The following is a 21,885-nucleotide window of genomic DNA, read 5'->3' as shown; positions in this document are numbered from 1 at the left end:
CCACCCCGGGGGGGGGTCAATGGGGACAGTCGCAGGGTGGCAGAGCCAGCAGCACCATGGGGACACTGGGCACCCCCCCCAAACAGGTGTGCCCCCCCCATCTGTGCCACCGTGTCCCCAAGCCTTGGGGATGGCACTTGGGGGGGGAACGGGACGATGACAGGGCTGTGTCACTGTCCCCAAACCTCATGGGGGGGGGGGGCACAGCCTAGGCACAAAGTGGGTGGGGATGACACCCCCCCCATTAGCTCCATGTCCCCCCCGCACTGTCCCCATATTTTGGGGGGGGGGGGGGGCGCACACCGGTGGCACCCGGCTAAGGGACAGCTCCACTAAGTTCCAGCTGTGTCACCCTGTCCCCAAATCTCATGGGGGTGGCACCGGGGGGGTGGGGGGGTGTCAACCCTATTTATCACTGTGCCACCCCCAAACTGTGTCACCTTGTCCCCAAATCTATTGGGGGGGGGCATTTATCTCTGTGCCACCCCCAGGTGTGTCACCTTGTCCCCAAACCTTTTGAGAGGCACAGAGGTGACATGGGGGGGGTGATGATGACACACAGCCCCCCCCTTAGCTCCATGTCCCCTCCACCTGTGTCCCCAAACCTTTGGGGGGGGCACCAGCCTTGGGGACACCCCCCCTTTACCTCCATGTGTGTGTGCCCCCATCACCCCGTCCCCAACCCTTTACTGAGGTGCCACCCTTGCCCCAGCCCCGCCTCAGGAATGGGGACCCACATCCCCCCCAGGAAGGTGCTGCCACCCCCCCCCATTTTTTTTTTTCACTTGGGGGGGTGCCAGGGTTTTTGGGGGGGGGGCAGGCTTACAGAGCTGCCAGAGGTGCCTGGGGACGATGAAAGGCATCAGACACCCACATCCCACCACCGCCATTGCCCCCCCCCGGGGTGCTGCCACCCAAAATTGCCACCAATGCCCCCCAATTTTTTTTTTCACTTGGTGGGGGTGCCAGTGCTTGTTTTTGGGGGGGCTGCTGGGCTTACAGAGCTGCCAGAGGTGCCTGGGGACGGTGAAAGGCATCAGACACCCACATCCCACCACCGCCATCACCTCCCCCAGGGTGCTGCCCCCCAAAATTGCCACCAATCCCCCTCCCCCAATATTTTTTTTTTTTTTTTCACTTGGGGGTGCTGGGTTTTTTAGGGGTTCCGGGCTTACGGGGCTGCCAGAGGTGTCCGGGGATGGTGAAGGCGTCGACACTCATGGACATGGTCTTGGCTGGGATTTGGGTGAAGCGTTTGCGGTCCGAGTTGTACTTGTAAATCCCTTCCACCATGGGGAGGGGGACGGTGCGGGGGCCCACCCCCGCCAAGCGGCTCAGCTCGGGGGGGTCCCCCCCCAGCGTGTAAAGAGCCCGGAACTGGCAGCTGCCATCGCGGAAGAGGATGAGGAAATGGTTGGCTTTGCTCTTCTCCACTTCCTGGGGGGGGAAGGAGGAAACAAGGGGTTAGATAAGGAGGGGGCACCCTAAGCCCCAACCATGGGTGAAGCTTGGTCTTGCATCAACCCCCCCCCCCAAAAAAAGTGCCACCCATGTTGATGTCCCCACCGTGTCCCCCAGGACCAGCGTCGCCCAACTCACCTCGAGGGTGTCCCCAGGGCCACGTGTGTCGTGTCCCCCCCAGGGCCATGTCCCCGTGTGTCCCCACGGTGGCTCACCTCGAGGACGTGGTTCTTCTGGGGCTCCTTGACGCACCTGACAACTCCCAGGGGTGTCCCCCCCAGAGGCCATGTCCCCCGTGTGTCCCCCACATGTCCCCATGTCCCCAGCATGTCCCACCTCAAGGACACGGTTCTTCTGGGGCTTCTTGAAGCACCCAACCCGCTCCCAGACGTGTCCCCAGAGCATCCTCAGGGTGTCCCCAGGACCACGTGTCCCCTACGTGTCCCCTACATGTCCCCATGTCAACTCACCTCAAGGTCGTGGTTCTTCTGGGGCTCCTCGAGACACCCAACCGCTCCTGGGGGTGTCCCCAGGGTATCTCCAGGATGTCCCCAGGGCCATGTGTCCCCATGTCCCCAGGGTGGCTCACCTTGAGGACACAGTTCTTCTGGGGCTTGTTGATGCACCCAACCACTCCTGGGGGTGTCCCCAGGGTGTACCCCCAGAGGCTCACCTTGAGGACACAGTTCTTCAGGGGCTTCTTGAAGCACCAACCACTCCCGGAGGTGTCCCCAGAACCACGTGTGTCCCCCCCAGAGCCTGTGTCCCCTACATGTCCCCAAGTCAACTCACCTTGAGCTCGTGGTTCTTCTGGGGTTCCTCGAGACACCCAACCGCTCCTGGGGGTGTCCCCAGGGTGTCCCCAGGGTGGCTCACCTCAAGGACATGGTTCTTCAGGAGCTTCTTGAAGCACCCAACGGCTCCTGGAGGTGTCCCCAGGACCCCGTGTCCCCCCCAGACCCTGTGTCCCCTACATGTCCCCATGTCGACTCACCTTGAGGTCGTGGTTCTTCTGGGGTTCCTCGAGACACCCAACCACTCCTGGGGCTGTCCCCAGGGTATCTCCAGGATGTCCCCAGGGCCATGTGTCCCCATGTCCCCAGGGTGGCTCACCTTGAGGATACGGTTCTTCTGGGGTTCCTTGAGACACCCAACTGCTCCCGGGGGTGTCCCCAGGGTAGCTCACCTCAAGGACATGGTTCTTCAGGGGCTTCTTGAAGCACCCAACCGCTCCCGGAGGTGTCCTCAGGACCCCGTGTGTGTCCCCAGAGCCTGTGTCCCCTACATGTCCCCATGTCAACTCACCTTGAGCTCGTGGTTCTTCTGGGGCTCCTTGAGACACCCAACCGCTCCTGGGGGTGTCCCCAGGGTGTCCCCACGGTAGCTCACCTCAAGGACACGGTTCTTCAGGGGCTTCTTGAAGCACCCAACCGCTCCCGGAGGTGTCCCCAGAACCTGTGTCCCCTACATGTCCCCGTGTCGACTCACCTTGAGGTTGTGGTTCTTCTGGGGTTCCTCGAGACACCCAACCGCTCCCGGGGGTGTCCCCAGGGTATCTCCAGGATGGCCCCAGGGCCACGTATGTCCCCAGGGCCCTGTATGTCCCCAGGGCCCCGTGTCCCCCCAGGGCCGTGTGTCCCCATGGTGTCTCACCTCGAGGACGCGGTTCTTCTGGGGCTCGTTGACGCGGCCGGCCAGGCAGCAGTGGGCCAGCGCGTTGTGGATGATGTGCTTGTTGGACTTGGCGCTCGGCTCCTTGTACAGGCGGGGACCTGTGGGGACACCGGGCGGCGGTGAAACCGGGGAGCGGGGGCTCTGGGGACAGCGGGGGGGACGGACAGGGGCATTGGGGACAGTGGGGGGGGCATGACGGGCACCCCAAGGGGACACAGGTGACACGGGCACTGGTGGGGGGGGGACACGACACTGGTGACAGGGACGCAGGCACCAGGGGAGGGACGTAGGGACTTGTGGGGACGTGGGGGACAGGGACCTGCGCCCCCGGGGGGGGGGACGGGGGGACATGGGGACAGTGGGGGTGGCACTGGGGGACGCGGGGACACCAGGGGGACACTCGCCAATGTACTGGGGGACACAGAGGGGACACGGGGGGGGGAAATGGGGACACGGTGGGGGGCATGGGGACTGGGGGGGCATGGGGGGGACACATGGGGGGGACACTCACCGGTGTATTCGGGGACGGAGGCGGGGGACGAGGCGCTGGACTCATTCTCCCACTCACGCTCCCGTCCGGGGGGGACGCGCCCCGGGGACATCGGTCCCGAGGGGGACGCGGCCCGGCTGGGGACACAGGGTCACGCACCGACCCCCAGCGGGACCCCCACCCAGACCTCATGCTGACCCCCAGACCCTCCTCCCCCATGACCAACCCCCCCCCCCCACTGGACCCCCACCCAGACCCCCCCCCCCACTAACCCCCAGCACCCCACACCAACACCCAGACCCCCACCCGGACCACGCTAACCCCCCAGCCCACCCTGACCCCTCCCCCCAGACCCCCCCCCCGACCCTTCCCAGACCCCCTCAGCACCCCCCGACCCCTCTGACCCCCCCACCCCATACCTGGGTGCTTTCCCCCCGGGGTGGGTGCCCCCAGGGTCAGCGGCCACGGTGGAGAGGGAGAGGGTGCTCTGGGAGTAAACCTTGGAGAGCCGGGCGCCTGCGGGGGGGGGGGACATGGAGTTGGGGACACACACACCCCTGTCAGGGTGGGGGGGTGGCCTGTGTCCCCCCAAAATGTCCCCATGTCCTCCCCCCCATACCAAAGAGCCCCTCGGGGTGGCCTGTCCCCCCCCTAATGTCTCCTCTCCCATACTGAGGAGCCCCTTGGGGTGATCTGTGTCCCCCCCCCCCAGTGTCCCCATGTCCCCCCCCCCCATACTGAAGAGTCCCTTAGGGGTGGCCTGTGTCCCCCCCCATGTCCCGTACCGAGGAGCCCCTTGGGGGGGCTGCGGGCCAGGGCAGAGTCGTCGCAGCAGCGGGGCCGGGGACCGCGGGGGGGTCCCCGGGGGGGTCCGCGGGAACCTCGGGGGGTTCCCCGGGGGGGCCGCAGCACCTTCTCCAACTCCTCCATCAGCTTCAGTTGCTGCCGGCGCTCGTATTCCTGGCGGGTGAAGTCGCCCCGACGGCCCCCCCCCTCCTCCTCGGGAGGGCGGGGGGGCTCTGACAGCACCCTAGGGTGGGGTGGGGGGGCACGCGAGTGAGACACCCCCCCCCACACCCACCCAACCCTGCACCCCTTAGGGGGGGCAGCGGGTGAGACCCCAGCACCCTGGCATTGGGGTGGGGGGGACGGGGGACACTGCCCGAGTGTCCCTGGATAGGGGTGTGCGCATCCCCCCCCCACCCACGGGTGCCCCCCCACCCACCTGGCCTCGGCTTCTTCCCGCTGGCGTCGTTCCCGCTCGGCTTCCAGCCAGTGCCGCCGCTGCCGGGCCTGCTCGCTGCGCCGCTGCTGCCGCTCCAGCAGGCTGGCACGCCGCTGCGCCATCGCCGCCTCCGCCGGACCCTCCGCCTGCGCCGCGACACCCCCGTGGGACCCCCACCCTGACCCCCACCCACCCACCCACCCCCGACCAGAACCCAGCAACGGGGACCCAATGCTCCCGCCGCCACTGGTGCCCACGGGATCGTCACCCACCCACCCGCGGAGACCGTCACCCACTCGTGAGGATTGTCACCCACCCGTGGGGACCGTCACCCACCCTCCCCATCCCTGAGCCTCTCCACCCCCACCATGCCCATGCCACCACGATGACCATCCTGGTGCCACCACGTCCCTCGTCCCCATGCCACCACGTCCCTCATCTCCGTTCCTCCACATCCATCGTCCCTGTGCCACCATGGCCATCATCTCCATTCCTCCACCATGCCACCAGGTCCGTCATCTCCATCTCCACCACCACTGTCCCTGTGCCACCAGGTCCCTCATCTCCCTGCCTCTACGTCCCCATGTCCGTTGTCCCCATGCCACCACGTCCATCATCCTCGCTCCTCCATGTCCATCGTCCCCGTGCCACCACGTCCATCATCTCTATTCCTCCACCTCCATCGTCCCCGGGCCACCATGGCCATCTTCCCTGTGCCACTACATTCATCATCACCGGGCCACCACCTCCATCATCCCTGTTCCTCCATGTCCATCATCCCCATGCCACCGTGGCCATTGTCCCTGTGCCATCACGTCCATTGTCCCTGTGCCAGCGTGTCCATCATCCCCATCCCTGTTCCTCCACCTCCATCGTCCCTCTGTCTATCATCCATTCCCCCACCTCCATGGTCCCCAGGCCACCACGATACCCATCTCTATGCCATGTCCGTCATCCCTCTGCCACTACATCCATCGTCCTTGTGCCTCCACCTCCACTGTCCCCATGCCACCACGGCCATCATCCCTGTTCCTCCACCTCCACTGTCCCCATGCCACCACGTCCATCACCCCTCTGCCACTACGTCCATTGTCCTTGCGCCTCCATCTCCACTGTCCCCATGCCACCAGATCCGTCATCCCCGCTCCTCCATCTCCTTTGTCCCCATGCCACCATGGCCATCATCCCTCTTCCTCCACCTCCACTGTCCCCATGCCACCACGGCCATCATCCCTGTTCCTCCATCTCCACTGTCCCCATGCCACCAAGGCCATCATCCCCGTTCCTCCACCTCCACTGTCCCCATGCCACCACGGCCATCACCCCTCTGCCACTACGTCCATTGTCCTTGCGCCTCCATCTCCACTGTCCCCATGCCACCAGATCCGTCATCCCCGCTCCTCCATCTCCTTTGTCCCCATGCCATCATGGCCATCATCCCTGTTCCTCCATCTCCACTGTCCCCATGCCACCACGGCCATCGTCCTTGTGCCACCACTGTCCCCGTGCCACCCCGGCCATCGTCCCTGTTCCTCCACCTCCGTCGTCCCCGTGTCCCCTCCCTAGCCCGTACCTTGAAGAAGAAGCCGAGGCTGGCTCGGGTCTCGGCGCCGGCCCCCCCCTCGGTGGGCGACCCCTCCAAGGAGTCCCCTTCTCCCTCCTCTTCCTCGGCCCGCAGGCTGCCCAGCGGCACCTCGATGAGGCTGGCCCGGCGCTCGCCCGGCGACGAGACGTCGCTGGTGCCATCGCCCGACACCCGGGTCGTCCCCGCGGGGCGCAGGTTGCCCCTCGCCTCCATCTCGGGGGGGTCGGGCGAATCGGGGGGGGGCGGTCCGGCCAAAGGTCCCTCATCTTCTTCGTCCTCTTCTTCCTCCTCGGAGAAGTGGATGGAGGAACGGGTCTGGACAGGCACCTGGCTGGGGGAGAACTTTCGGAGATGGGGCAACGTGTCCACGTCGTGGGGGGGGGTCAACACCCGCGTCAGGGTGGGCAACCTCAACTCGGCCGGCCGAGCCCGCCGGGGGCTCCGGGGGGGTTTACGGGCCGGCGGGACCCCCGCCTTCCGAGACGGCGAAGGGGAAGCGGGCGCTTTGGGTGGCGGCGGCGGCGGCGGGGGGGCGGCGGCGGCCGCCGTCCCTCGCCCCCCCTTGGGGACAGGGATGACCCAAGCTTGGCCGGCGGGAGGACGTTGGTCCTGCAGGAGCCGTTGCTGTTGTTGACTCAAGCGTTGCATGTCCAACTGGAGGGTGCTCAGCGCCGTGCTCAGCTTGGCCACCGCCGCCTCGTAATGCCCGGGGGGTTCCGGGGGCGCGAAGGTGACTTGTTTCTTGCCGCCGGAACCTTCTTCTTCCTCTTCGTCCTCCTCTTCCTCGCCCCCACGCTTCAGCTGGAGGAAGGCGCTCTTGCCCAAGCGTTGGCGGTGCTTGGCGAAGATGGCTTCGATCCTCTTCTTCTGCGCCTCGATGGCGCGGCGTTTCTCCTCCAAGCGAGCGCCCAGCTGGCTCATTTCGGCGCTCAAACCTTCGCCGGCTTCAGGGTGACCCCCCGGGGGGCCCCCCAAAATCTGGGGGGATCCGCCGGCGACGGTACCCCCGCCTCCCCCCCCGGCGCCGGCAGCTTCTTCCAGCTTCTTCTTCCGTTCGGCAAAACTGGTCATAGTACGGCCCGGGGGGGCCGGGGGGTCAGCGGTGGAAACGGGGGGCTGGCAGAGGTTGGGGGGTCCAGGGGGGTCCCCGATATCTACGGGGGGGTCCGGCGAGTGGAGATAGAAAGCATCGGGGGCTCCTTCGGGGAGAAGCCGTTCGGAACTGTGGATGATCTGGAGAGCTTCCTCGATGGTGGGCAGCTCCGGGCCGGGGGTCTCGGGGAGACCGTTGGGTAGAGAGGTGGGGGCCGGCGGCGGAGGGGAGGAATTGGGGGGCAGGCGGGGGGGCGGGGGGCGGCGGGGGGGGGCCAGGCTGTCGGTGCTGGCCGAACGGGCCAGGGCGGCCCCCACCGGGTTGCCCATCACGATGTCGACGTCGCTGTCGAGGCCGAAGGGGATGCTGAAGGAGACGGCTTGGGAAAGGGGGTGGCTGTGGGGCGGCGGGGGGGGGGTTATGGGGCGGGGGGAGTTGGGGGGCTGAGCGTAGCCCCACATCTTCTCCCCCCCACCACCACCACTGCCTGACCCCACGGTAATGGCTCCCCCTCTCCCCGCGCAGTTTTCTGTATCTGCGCCCCTGGCTCTGCCCCACGGCACCCCAAATCCACCCCACGGCACCTCGACACCCCAAATCCGACCCACGACACCCCAAATCCACCCCACGGCACCCATTCCCCCCCCCTCCAACCCCAGGGACCCCCACATCTGCCCCAGAGCACCCACTCAGCACCCCACAGCACCCAATCCCCCCTCTCCCCACATCTGATCCCCCCACCCCAGCTCAGCCGGGGTGGTGTCACCCCATAGACCCCGTATCTGCCCCCCAGCACCCATGGGACCCCCCCTCACCTTAAGGGCTTCTTGCTCCAGGCCTTGCTGAACCCCCCCTCGACGTGGGGCAGGGAGGGGGAGTGGTGCAGGGTGCCTTGGGGGGGGGCACAGGGTCACCCCCAGAGCCCCCCCACTGCACCCCCGTGCCCCCCCAACACGCCCCACACCCCCAGCACATCCCTAGAGCCCCCCCAGACTCCCCACAAGCCTATGTCCCCCCCAAATGCACCCCCAAGAGCCCCCAAAGACACCCCATAGCCTCCCCCGAGCTCTATAACCCCCCCAGGCACCCCCACAACCCCCCCCAGACTCCCCTCAGTCCCATGCGCCCCCCCCAGCACCCTCAGACCCCCCCAGTTACCCCCTCATGGTCCCAGCCCCCCCCAAAGCCCAACAACCCCCCAGTGCCCCCAAAACCCAACGACCCCCCCCAGCCCCTCCAAAGCCCAATGACCCCCCCAGAGCCCCCCTGCCCCCCAGATTACCCCCCTACAAGGGCACCCACAAGGTTTTGGGGGTCCCCCCCACCCCTGGGGGGGGGGGTCTCACCTGGGGTGCCCCGCAGCGAGGCGGGGGGCTGCCCCCCCGGCAGCAGCGGGTGCCGGAAGTTGAAGCCGGGGGAGCTGCGGGGGGGGACACATGACACGGGGGGGGGGGGGGTCAGGGGGGGTACAGGGGGGGCCCCTTGCCCCCCCAAAAAACCCCCAGTGCCCCCCCCCCGCGTCCCTCACCTGCTTTTGGGGGTTGGGGTATCACCAGCAGCCGGAACCTCTGGGGGGAACACATGGATGTTAGAGGGTGCCCCCACCCCAAAATCCCTCGATCCCCCCGACCCCCCCCCAAACTCAGCCCCCCCCCATGTCCCTCCTCCAGACCTGGGGCCCCCCCAGATCCCCCTCCCCCCCCAACTTGGGGATCCCCCAAGACCCCCCCCAAACTTGAGCATCCCCCCCCCCATACCTAAGGGCCCCCCCAGATCCCGGGGGCGCACGAAGGGGGGGCGCAGCACCTCGAAGCAGAGGAAGAGCTCGGCGAGGAAGGCCCCCACGTTCAGCTGGGGGGGGAAAGTGGGTGTCAAGGGGGGGTGGGCGTGGGTGTGTGTTGTGTGTCCCCCCCCCAGTGTCCCCTGCTGTCCCCACTGGGTGTCACCCCCCCCCCAAATCCTGCATGCCCCTGTCAGCACGCTGGGTCCCCTGTGACCCCCCCAATGTCCCCCCCCCGTGTCACCGTGTCCCCAACCACCCTGTGTCCCCCCCCCCCCAAATCCCTGTGCCCCCATCTCCCCCCCGGCCCCCCCCATATTCCCATGCCCCCCCCAATTCTCCTATGCCCCCCCAGCCCCCTGCGCCCCCCCCATATCCCCCCCACCCCCCCCATTCTGCCCCCATTCTCCCCACTCCCTGTATCCCCACGCCCCCCACAGCCCCCCCAAAACCCTCTCCCCACCCTCCTGCCCCCCCCCCGGTGCCCCCCCCCCCCAAAAAAACGCACCCGCAGGGCGGGGGGCATATAGAGCAGGTCCTCGAGGGCGAGGGGGCAGCGGGTGCCGAGGTGCCGGTGGCTGAATTCCCGCACCAGCCCCAGGTTGTGGAGACTCTCGGCCACCGACATCGGCTCCTTCAGGCACACTTCTGGGGGGGGGGCACACGGGGGGGGGGCACACCATCGTCACCCCCCCCCCCCAGGCACGCACCCCCCCGGGGAGGAAAAAAAAAAAAAAAAAAAAAAAGAGGGACCCCTCGGTCCCCATCCCGATGCCTTGGCACCAACCGCGTGCCCCCCCCAAAAAAGATGCTCTGTGCCCCCCCCCAGCACGATAACCCGCCCCCCAGCATAATAACCCCCCCGTGCCCCCCCCAGACTCACCCTCCAGGCGCAGGGTCTCGGGGCAGTAGTAGTGGATGGTGGCGGCGATGGCCCCCCCGCTCGCCAAATCTTTCAAGCCCAGGACAGGGGGAAAACAGGGGGTCTGCCGGGGGGGCACCTTGTCCTTACGGTACCGGATCTGGGGGGGGGGGGGGGGGGCATTAAAAAAAAAAAGGGGGGGGTGTCAGTGACAGGCACTGCAGAACCCCCCCCCAAGAGAAAGGGGGGGATACCCATTTATATACAGCCCCCCCCAACTCTGCATGCTGGGAGCCCCCCCGGGGGTGTCGTTGTGTCCCCCCCCCCAACAGGCAGTGGGATGCGGGGGGGGGGCATGCAGATGCGGGGGGGGGCACAGACAGACGGACGGATGCTCCTGCAACGCATACACCCCCCCAGTATGATTCAACCCCCCCCAGTATGATCCACACTCCCCCCAGTATGATCCACCCCCCCCCCCAGTCAGGGCAGGGGGGGGCACTTATGGCATAACCGGGGCCCCCCCCGAAATAAATGGGGCACGGGGTGCCCACCCATCCTGTTGCAGAATGCGGGGGGGCCCATGTGTGCCCCCCCGCAAACACCCGGGTGCCCAGTGCAATGGGGGGGGGGTGCAGGGGTGCCCATTTCCCCCAAATTAGAGTGGGGGGGCATATGGGTGCCCCCCCCGTCCCCAGTACAGACTGGGGGGGGCACAGGGGTGCCCCCTCCCCAAATACACCAGCGCCTATGGGTGCCCCTGCACCCCAATGGGGGGAGGCACGTGGGTGCCCCCCCCACAAATCCATTGGTCCCTGTGGGTGCCCACGCACCCCAAAGCAGTTGGGGGGGGCACAGGGGTGCCCCCCCCCCGCAAAAAAAAAAATCAGACTGGGGAGACACACACACACCACATGGGTGCCCCCTTAAGTACATCAGTGCCCATGGGTGCCCCCCCCCAATACAGTCTTGAGGGGGAGGGGGGCACATGGGTGCCCACCCACCCCAAAATCACCCAGAAGGGTGGGGGGGGGCACAACCATGCCCCCCCTTTAATTTTGGGGGGGGGGGCACAGGTGCCCCCCCTAAACCCGGAGCAGGGTGCTATTGAAGGGGGGGGGGGCACCAGGCAGGCAGCGTTGCAGGCAGCAGCAGCGAAATGGGGGGGGGATGTCGATGGGGGGGGGGGCAGATGGGTGCCCCCCACCCATGGTGGGGGGGGGGGGTGTCGGGGGGGGGTGATACGTTACCACCGGAGGTTTATTCCCCGATTCCTTCAAACAAAAGGCGATGGCGTGCTGCGGCACAGCAAGGGAGAGAGAGCCGTAAGGAGGGGGGGGGGCGCGGGGGGGGGGGGACACTGACAAAACACCCCCCCCCCCGCATGCACCGGGGCAGCATGCTGAAAAATTTGGGGGGGGTCCCCAAAATTTGGGAGGGGGGGTTCTTTCATTTGGTGCCCCTCTGTGAATTTTTTGGGGGAGTGTCTAGTGCCCCACTTTGAGGGGGGGCCCCCTTAGTGCCCCCCCCATTTGGGGGGGGGGCATTTAGTGCCACCCCCCCGATTTATTTTGGAGAAATTCATCCGGTGCCCCCCCCATTTATTTAGGGGGGACCATCTGGGGGTGTCCCCCCTCTTTTTTTGGGGGGGGGCATCCATTTTTGAGGTGGGGGTTCAATTGGTGCCCCCCCTCTTTATTATCGGGGGGGTACATTCTGTGCCCCCCCTTTTTTTTCTTTAGGGTTGTCCCTTTGGTGCCCCCCTATTTTTTGGGGGGGGGAAGTGCTGAGCGAGCTGCGGGGTGGGGGGGGCACCCTGCTCCGGGGTTTGCTTGCTGCCCCCCCCCACCCTGGGGTGGGGGGGTTTTGGGTGTGGGGGGGTGGTCCCTCGTGTTACTCCCTGCAGGCACAACACACACACGCCCCCCCCACCCCGGCATTTCGTGCCCCCCCCCATGCAATTTTCGTGCCCCCCCCCCCAAACACAGGAGTTAAGATGGAAAAGGGGGGGTGCGAGCAGAGGATGCTGGGGGGGCCCCCCCTCCTTGACCCCTATTTGGGGGGGGCTTGCCCCCCCCCACGCTGCAGGAACTCCCCAATAGATTTTTTTTTTTTGGGGGGGGGGCAGCACCTCTCAGCATCCTTCCTGCAGCGAGAAGCAAAGTTTGGGGGGGGGGAGCATGCTTAGCAAGCTGGGGGGGGGGGGGCCAGCAGCACCCCACGGATTTGAGGGGGGGTCAAGCAGGGAGGGGAGAGTTTTGGGGTGCTGGGGGGGGGAATTTTCGCGGGGGGGGGTAAAGAAAAGCACCCACTTACAGGAACCAACTTCCAGTACCACCGGGTGGGACACTGAAGCCGAGGAGACACAGAAGAGGCGCATCAGAGCCGGGGGGGGGGGTTCCCCAAAAACCAAAGTGGGGGGGTGTCCCCAAAACCAAGAGGGGGTCCTCAACACCACGGGGGGGTCCCCAACACCACGGGGGGGTCCCCGAGACCGGGGGGTAAAGCAGAAAGATGGGGGGGCGCAAAGCTACTTTGGGTGCAGCAGCGGGCGAGCCTTGGGGTGCCCCCTCTTGATACCCCCGCTAATTAATGGCCCCCCTAATTAATTAATGATACCCCCCCCCCCAATTAATGCCTCCCCCTTATTAATTAATACCAACCTTGTGTCCGCATGCTGGGGGGGCCGCGGGGCCATCCGGGGGGGCCGCGGGTCGGGGGGTCCCCTCCCTCTCCGTGCTCTCCTGCAGCTTGCGGTTCACCTATAGATAAATTGGGGGGGGGGGTGTCAGTAAATTTTGGGGTGCCCCCCCCAAAATATAACACCCCTCCCCCCCGAAAAATGCTTACCGTGTCCAGCCAGCAAAGGATCTTCTGCTCCCAGGAATTGGGGCCAGGGGGGGCACCCGGGGGGGGTCCCAGCCCCCGGGTGGCTTCGGTGACGAAAGCCGCCATCAGGGAGTCGATGAGGGCGAGGTGGGCGCCCTGGGGGGGATTTTTGGGGTGCCGGCGTGGGTTTTTTGAGGGGGGGCACCCTAGGGTGGGGGGGGGAGCCCCAAGGGCAGGCTAAAGCTGGGGGGAGTCCTAAAGTGGGGAGAGTTTGGGGGCACCCTCCCCAAAGTGGGGGGAGATGAGGTGGTCCCCCAAAGTGGGGAGAAACGGGGGACCCCCCCAAAAGTCGGCAGAATGTGGGGACCCCCAAAGTGGGGGAAGATGGGGGGCCCCAAAAGTGGGTTAAGTTTGGGGACCCCCAAAATGGGGGAAGATGGGGGCCCCCAAAAAGTGGGCAGAGTTTGGGGGCCCCCCAAAGTGGGTTGAGTTAGGGGATCCCCAAAATGGGGCAAAATGGGGGGCCCCCCAAAGTGGGCAGAAATGGGGGCCCCCCCAAAAGTGGGCAGAATGTGGGGACCTCCAAAGTGGGGGAAGATGGGGGGCCCCCCCCAAAATGGGTTAAGTTTGGGGACCCCCAAAATGGGGGAAGATGGGGGCCCCCCAAAATGGGTTGAGTTTGGGGCCCCCCAAATGTTGGTAGAGATGGGGGGCCCCAAAGTGGGGGCAGATGGGAGACCCCAAAACCCAGGCCCAGCCAGGGGCACCCCTAAACTGGGGGGTGTCCCCCCCTTCCATGGGTGCAGCCCCGCCCCTCAGTGCCCCCTCCCCCAGTGTGGGCGGGGCAGGGTTAATGGGATCTGCCCAAGCCAATTAATGAGCCAATTAATGAGGCCCCAGCGCTAACAGGCTTAATGGGGGGGGACAGGGACACCCCCCCCAGTGCCTTCCTGCTGCCTGCCCAGTCCTCCCAGTGCCCCCACTGCCTTGCCCAGTACATCCCAGTCCCTGCCCAGGGCTTCCCAGTGCCTCACTCTCCCTTCCCAGTTCCCCCAGTGCCCCCCACTCCATCCCCAGTTCCCCCCATTGCCTCCCACTCCCTCCCCAATTCCCCCCAGTGCCCCCCCCCCCCTCCCCCCCCCTCCCAGTACCTCCCAGTTCCCCTCACCATCTTGATGGGCTTGTGCTGGAGATCGGCCTCGCGGACTGGGGCGTCCTGGTAGGTGGGGGGCAGCCCCCGGCGGGTCAGCAGGGCCAGCAGCGCCCCGTTATCGGCCGGGGGGACGGCGGGGGGGTCGGGGGGTCCCAGGGCATGACGCCAGGCCCGGCAGTAGATGTCGGAGGCCACCAGTAGCCGGGTGACGGGGGGTTTGATGTGCTCCTGCTCGTACTGGTCCGTGTAGAAGGGGTCGCGGAGCTCCTCGGGGACGTTGCCTGGGGAGGGGGGGGTCACAGGGAGAAGGTGGGGGGACACGGGTGAGGGGCGGCGGCACCCAAGACCCGCCACCGACCCATCGTGGACCCATCGGTGCCTTGAAATCAGCCATGGGCTCACGGCTACGTACCCACCACAGACCCCGCATTGCCTTGGACCCATCCACAGACCCACCACAGACCCACGGCCACCATCACAGACCCACCATGGACCCACGGACACAGCCCCCTCGTTGCCTTGGACCCATCCACGGACCCACCACAGACCCACCAAGGGGCCAGAGACATATTGTGGCTTTGACATCACCCACGGACCCACGTCTACGTACCCACCACAGACCCACGGTCACGGCTACAGACCCCTCATTGCCTCTGGAACCCATCTAGGGACCCACCACAGACCCACCATGGGGCCATTGTTGGGGTCACAAGAAAACTGTGGCCTTGATATCACCCATGGACCCATGGCTACGTACCCACCAGAGACCTACGGCCATTGCTACAGACCCCGCGTTGCCTTGAACCCATCCATGGACCCACCACAGACCCATGGACCCACCACAGATCCATGGCCACCGCCGCAGACCCACCATGGAGCCATGGCCACGGCTACAGACCCCTTGTTGCCTTGGACCCATCCGTGGACCCACCATGGGGCCATGGACCCATGGCTACAGCCCCCTTGTTGCCTTGGACCCATCCGTGGACCCACCACAGACCCATGACCACTGCCACAGACCCACCATGGGGCCACAGACAAATTGTGGCCTGGAAATCAGCCACGGACCCATGGCTGCGTACCCACCATGGACCCACGGCTACAGACCCCTTGTTGCCTTGGACACATCTATGGATCCATCACGGGACCGTGGACAAATTATGGGCTTGAAATCCCCCATGGACCCGTGTCTACGTACCCACCACCGATCCTTTGTTGTCTTGGACCCATCTATGGACCCACCACAGACCCATGGCCACCACCGTGGGGCCGTGGACAAATTGTGGCCTTGAAATCACTCATAGACCCATGTCTACATACCCACCACAGACTCATGGCCACGGCTACAGACCCCTCGTTGCCTTGGACCCATCCATGGACCCACTGCAGGCCCACGGCCACCGCCCCAGACCAGCCACGGACCCATAGTTGCCTTGAACCCAATCATGGAGCCACCACAGATCCATCCCCACGACCACAGACCCCTCACGGTCTTGAATCCACCTGTGTGTCCATCACAGACCCATGGCCACTACCACGGACCCACGGCCACCTTGAATCCATCCGTGGACCCATAACCACAGACCCACGGCAACGGCCACAGACCAACTCATTGTCACCTTGAACCCACCAGAGACCCACGGTGACAGATCCGCCGCAGGTCCACGACTAGAACCACGAACCAACCGCAGACCCATAGGCAAAGCCTCGAACCCACCTGTGGGTCCACCACGGACCAGCAGCCGTCGCCACAGACCCCTCATTGCCTTCAAACCCCCCCCAGACCCACCGCTGACCCATGGCGGGGGGTCACAGACCCATCACGGCCCATGACGGGCCCACGGTCACCACCACAGACTTACTGGATCCACGGACCCACGGTCAAGGCCCCACCAGGAACCCAAAATCACGGATCCAGCCACGGACCCACAGCTATGGAGGACCCAACGGCCTCAGTCCCATCATAGACCCACGGCTGCAGCCCCACAGCAACCAGGGACCCCCCCCAGACCCCACCACAACCATGGACCCACGGCCACGGATCCAGTCACAGATCCATGGCCATGACTGGAGACCCCAGTGACTGCAGGCCCACCATGCACCAACAGCTTTAGATCTACCCATGGACTCCTGGCCGTGACCATGAAGAGAGACCCCCAACAACCACGGAGAGACCGTGGACCCACAGCTGCAGCCCCACAGCAACCATGGAACCCCACAGATCCCACCACAGCCATGAACCCACGGTCATGGGGAGAACCACCTGCAATGGCCCCAACCAACCAAAGCCACGGACCAATGGCCAAGGTCCCACCAAGAACCAACGACCATGGATCCAACCGTGGACCCACGGCCATGGAGACCCCCAACGGCCACAGACCCACAGCCAAGACCCCACCAGGAACCGATGACCACGGATCCAACCATGGGCCCATGGCGATAGAGACCCCCAACGGCCACAGACCCACCATGGACCCACAGCCAAAGCCCCAAACTGATGACCACAGATCCAACAATGGACCCATGGCCATGAAGACCCCCAAAGGCCAACGAACCACCACAGACCCACAGCCAAAGCCCCACCACTAACTAATGACCATGGACCCATGGCCATGGAGACCCCCAACAGCCACGGACCCACCACGGACCCACAGCCAAAGCCCCAAACTGATGACCAGAGATCCAACCATGGACCCACAGCTGTGGAGACCTCCAACGGCCATGGAGACCCCCAGTGGCCACAGACCCACCACAGACCCATGGCCAAAGCCCCAAACTGATGACCATAGACCCAACCACGGACCCATGGCCATGGAGACCCCCAACAGCCACAGAGACCCCCAACGGCCCCATAGCCAAAGCCCCAAACTGATGACCACAGATCCAACCATGGACCCACAGCCATGGAGACCCCCAACGGCCTCAGACCCACACCCAAGGCCCCACCAAGAACCAATGACCACAGATCCAATCATGGACCCATGGCTACAGAGACTCCCAATGGCCACAGACCCGCCACGGACCCACAGCCAAGACTGCACCAGGAACCGATGACCATGGATCCAACCATGGACCCACAGCCATGGAGACCCCCAACGGCCTCGGACCCACATCCAAGGCCCCACCAAGAACTGATGACCATGGACCCAAGGAGACCTCCAATGGCCACGGACCCACAGCCAAGACCCCACCAGGAACCGATGATCATGGATCCAACCATGGACCCACGGCCACGGAGACCCTCAACGGCCTCAGACCCACACCCAAGGCCCCACCAAGAACCAATGACCAAGGATCCAACCATGGACCCACGGCCACGGAGACCCCCAACTGCCACAGCCCCGCAGCGGCCACGGGACCACCACGTGGTCCACCGTGAGACCCACCGTGACCACAGACCCCTAGAGACGGGTGGGAGGGGAACTGGGACACCCGGGTGCCTCCCTGGAGGTGCAGCCGGGGTGGGGGGCACATTCCTGGAGGGGCAGGGCCAGCACCCCATGGGCAGGTGGGGCCGTGGGTGGGGGCGGACCCCTGGCACCCAGCCCGGGGGCCCCCGGCGGGTGCCCGCACCCACGCCCGCCCCACCCAGCGTGGGAACGAGCCCCCACCCCCGCCCCGGGCACCCGGCGGGTGCTGGCCCGCTACTGCCACCCAGCACCCACACCCAACCCACGGCACCCATCCTGCACCCATGGCACCCACACCACGGCACCTGTCCTGCACCCACGGCGCCCACACCCAACCCATGGCGCCCATCCTGCACCCACATCCATCCCACGGCACCCAACCTGCACCCACCTGGCACCATGGCACCCACGCCACAGCACTCATCCTGCACCCTCATCCATCCCACGGCACCCATCCCGCACCCATGGCGCCCACACCCAACCCATGGCACCCATCCTGCAGCCATGGCACCTACAGCACCACTGCCCAACCCGCAGCACCCATCCTGCACCCACACCCAACCCATGGCACCTACGGCACCCATCCTGCACCCACCCATGGCACCCACACTGGAGCACCCATCCTGCACCCACACCCAACCCATGGCACCTACGGCACCCACCCAGCACCATGGCACCCACGCCGGAGCACCCACGGCACCCACCCAGCACCCAACTCATGGCACCCATCCCGCACCCATGGCACCGCCACCAAACCCACAGCACCCATCCTGCACCCACGGCACCCACCCAGCACCCACCTAGCACCCGTGGCACCCACACCACAGCACCCCCATCCATCCCACGGCACCCATGGCACCCATCCTGCACCCCACAGCCATGGGGGGGGGGGCTCACACCCCAGCCCCCCCCCTGCACCCAGTGGGTGCTGGGTCCCCATGGGGGTGGGTGTAAATCAGTGTGTCCCCCCCCATCACCCCCTGGTCCCCAGCGTGGGTGCCCCCCCCATCCTCAAAACACAGCACCCAGGTGCCCCCCCACCCCGCCTGGATATTTGGGTCCCTCCTCCCCCCCCCGCCCTGGGATTTGGTCCCTCCCAGGGTCCAAAGGGTGCTGGGGGGGGGACGGTGGACTCTGACCAGCGGGGGGGGGGAGTTGGGAGCTGCTGGGCTCAGAATTGGGGGGGGCAGAGAGCTCCCCAAAACCTTGGGGGGGGGCAATGGGGGTCCCCCACTGTCAGGGGGGTGAAAGATGGGGGGGTTCCCCCAAACCCCCGGGGGGGCCCACATGGGGGACCCCCCCCCCGGGTGGGACACACACACACACACACGACCCCTCCCTCCCTCCCCCCCCAACACCGCAAGAGGCGGCGCCGCAGGGGTTCCCGCCCTGTGACGTCACGCCGCGACGTCACACTCCCCCCCCCCCCAAGACTGCAACAAAAGCACCGAACGGGGGGGGGGGGGGTGACAGGAACCCCCCCCCCAAAGAACCGGGAAAACCCCCCCACACCCCCGACACCGGTCCCCGTTCCCCCCCCTCCGGTCCCGGTCCCCCCCTCCATCCCCCCCAGTACACCACAGCCCCCAGTACCAGCCCCCCCCCTCCCAGTACCCCCCCTCACCTCCCAGTCCCCCCCCTTCCCGGTATCCCCCCCCTTTTCCCGCCCCCCCCCTTTTCCCGGTCCCCCCCCCCATCCCGGTACCGGGGCCTACCCGCGCCTCCGTAGCCGGTGGCGATGGCCCAGGCGAGGCTGGCGGCGCTCCGAGCCCTCGCCCCGTCGTACTGGTCGAGCGGGCGGATCTCGGGGACCAGGAAACCCCGGCGCATGGCCGCGGCAGCGGCGGGGGGAGCCGCCACCATCCCCGGGAATACCGGCGGGGCGGCGGGGGCCCGGTCCGGCCCCGGTTCGGGCTACGTTCGGGGAAAATCGGAGGCGTTCGGGTCGGCTTCGGGGAGGTTCGACGGGGGTTCGGGTAAGCTTCGTGGCGGGAGCGGGGGAGCTTCGGGTGGGTTCGGAAGGGCTTCGGGTGGGTTCGGAAAGGGTTCGGCGACGCTCGGAGAGGGTTCGGGTGGGTTCGGCTGGCGGGCGCGGCCCCGGGGCGGGAGCGTGGCGCCAGCGCCAGGTGCGGGGAGGGGAGGGGAGGGGGGAGGGGGGAGAGGGGGCGGGGCCGGGGCACGTGACTGCAGGTGCGCCCCGCCCCCTCCTGGTCGCCTACCCTCACCGCCCCCCCCCCCACGCGGGAAGGGGCGGGGCTAGGGGACTGGGGGGGGACTGGGGAGACTGGGAGGGACTGGGGGGCACTGGGGATGCTGGGGGAGCAGAGCCCCTGTGGGGATACTGGGGGCACTGGGAGGGACTGGGGGGCACTGGGGATACTGGGAGGGACTGGGGGGGACTGGGAATACTGGGAGGGACTGGGAGGCACTGGGAATACTGGGAGAACTGGGGGAGCAGAGCCCCTGTGGGGATACTGGGAGAACTGGGAGGGACTGGGGGGCACTGGGGATACTGGGGGCACTGGGGATACTGGGGGAGCAGAGCCCTTATGGGGATACTGGGGGCACTGGGAGGGACTGGGGGGGACTGGGAATACTGGGAGGGACTGGGAGGCACTGGGGATACTGGGAGAACTGGGGGAGCAGAGCCCCTGTGGGGATACTGGGAGGGACTGGGGGCTCTAGGGGCACTGGGGATACTGGGGGCACTGGGGGAGCAGAGCCCCTATGGGTTTACTGGGAGGACTGGGGAGGGACTGGGGGCTTTAAGTGGCACTGGAGTTACTGGGGATACTGGACGATATGGACTGGAGGCACACTGGGGATGCTGGGAGACAGTAGCCCCTACAGGGGCACTGGGGATACTGGGAGGGACTGGGAAGACTGGCTGACACTGGGGGCACTGGGGGGATACTGGGGGCATCTCCCCATGTCCCCCCCGTGTCCCCATTTAGTCCCTCCATGTCCCCCGTGTCCCCGTCCCTCTGTCCGCCCCCGCCCTTGTTCCCCATCCGTGTCCCCCCCGTGTCCGTGTCCCCCCCCGTGTCCCCCCCGTGTCCGTGTCCCCGCTCAGCCCCCTCGGGCCCCTCCCCGTGTCCTATTTTCCGCCAGCGGCCATGGCAACGCGGGGACCGACACGGGACACGGGGGGGACACGGCGGGGACCGGGGCGGGGGGGGGCAGGAGGGACACGCAGGGGACATGGGAGCATCGGGGGGGGGGGGACACGGGAGAGATGGGGACACGGGAAGGGGCATGGGGACACTGGGGAGATGGGGGGACACGGGGGGGACACGGATGGGGCCATGGGGACACAGGGGGGACGTGGGGGGACACGGGAGTGACAGGGATGGGGACACGGGGGGGACACGGGAGGGATGGGGACACAAGGGACACGGGAGCATCAGTGGGGACACGAGAGGGATGGGGACATGGAGGGGACATGGGGGGTGACAGGGATGGGGACATGGGGGGGACATGGGAAGGGACATGGGGACACGGGGGGACATGGGAGTGACAAGGATGGGGACATGGGGGGGACATGGGGACACGGGGGGGACATGGGGGGTGACAGGGATGGGGACATGGAGGGGACACGGGGGGACACAGGAGGGATGGGGACACAGAAGGGACACGGGAGCATCAGCGGGGCCATGGAGGGGACATTGGAGTGACAGGGATGGGGACACGGGAAGGGACATGGGGACACGGTGGGGACATGGAAGGGATGCAGGAGTGACGGGGTGGGGACACGGGGGGGACACGGGAGCATCAGTGGGGACACGAGAGGGATGGGGACACGGGAAGGGACACGGGGACACGGGGGGGACATAGGATGGGGACATGGGGGAGACATGGGAACATGAGAGTGATGGGGACGGGGACACAGGGGGGACACGGGAGCGTCTTTGGGGGACACGGGGGGGACCCGAGAGGGACGGGGCTGGGGACACAGGGACACGGACACGAGTGGGAGGCGGGGGCGCAGGGTGGGGACACGGCGGGGACCCCTCCAGTGTCCCCCGTCCCCAGGCCGGTGACACCCCGAGCCCACGCCTGGCACCCAAAGACCCCCCCCGGGGCACCCTCGGGTGGGGGGGGGCGAAGGTGTGACCGCAGGGACCCGCCCTTCCCCTCCCCCCCCCACTCCACCTTCTCCCAGTTCAACCAGTTGAACCGGCTGAACTGGGAGGGGGGGGAGGGGCCTCCTCCCGAGCTCCTGGGTCCCATGAGGGGGGGAGGGGCAGCCCTTGGGTCCCTCCCACCAACATGTGGTGCCCCCCCCTCCCCCCCCCCTTGCCCCCCTCCCCCCTCCCAGTTAAT

The 21,885-nt window shown here is 66.7% G+C and overlaps 1 protein-coding gene across 3 annotated transcripts; it reads right to left on the bottom strand.

The window, feature by feature from the left end:
- Positions 1 to 16: 16 nt before the first annotated feature.
- CAMSAP3 (calmodulin regulated spectrin associated protein family member 3) lies at positions 17 to 19,673 on the bottom strand. 3 transcript variants are annotated; one of them, XM_075025273.1, is made up of 19 exons: positions 19,278 to 19,673; positions 14,168 to 14,433; positions 13,021 to 13,155; positions 12,834 to 12,932; positions 12,487 to 12,519; positions 11,421 to 11,468; positions 10,192 to 10,330; positions 9,817 to 9,956; positions 9,286 to 9,379; positions 9,057 to 9,096; positions 8,875 to 8,948; positions 8,344 to 8,419; positions 6,424 to 7,924; positions 4,851 to 4,996; positions 4,411 to 4,655; positions 4,045 to 4,141; positions 3,647 to 3,762; positions 3,115 to 3,233; positions 17 to 1,437 (listed from the first exon to the last, which is right to left on the bottom strand). In XM_075025273.1, the coding sequence occupies exons 1-19, from the start codon at positions 19,423 to 19,425 to the stop codon at positions 1,135 to 1,137; spliced, it is 3,819 nt and encodes a 1,272-aa protein (XP_074881374.1). In that variant the 5' UTR covers positions 19,426 to 19,673; the 3' UTR covers positions 17 to 1,134. The 3 variants fall into 3 exon arrangements, with proteins under 3 accessions (XP_074881374.1, XP_074881375.1, XP_074881376.1); XM_075025274.1 differs by lacking the exon at positions 11,421 to 11,468; XM_075025275.1 differs by lacking the exons at positions 11,421 to 11,468; positions 12,487 to 12,519.
- Positions 19,674 to 21,885: the final 2,212 nt, after the last annotated feature.

The sequence above is a fragment of the Buteo buteo genome, chromosome 4, assembly GCF_964188355.1.
Source record: "Buteo buteo chromosome 4, bButBut1.hap1.1, whole genome shotgun sequence".
Lineage (NCBI taxonomy): Eukaryota > Metazoa > Chordata > Aves > Accipitriformes > Accipitridae > Buteo > Buteo buteo.
Note: the sequence above shows the minus strand (reverse complement) of the source record. Positions and strands in the feature narration are given on the sequence as shown.

Excerpts from the sequence above, each read along its gene's own strand:
- CAMSAP3 (XM_075025273.1), bottom strand. The coding sequence starts at position 19,425 with ATGGTGGCGGCTCCCCCCGCCGCTGCCGCGGCCATGCGCCGGGGTTTC. Across the intron at positions 4,997-6,423 it reads GCCTCGGCTTCTTCTTCAAG|GCGGAGGGTCCGGCGGAGGC; the intron begins GTACGGGCTAGG and ends GTCGCGGCGCAG. Across the intron at positions 3,763-4,044 it reads CCCGGGGGGAAAGCACCCAG|CCGGGCCGCGTCCCCCTCGG; the intron begins GTATGGGGTGGG and ends CTGTGTCCCCAG.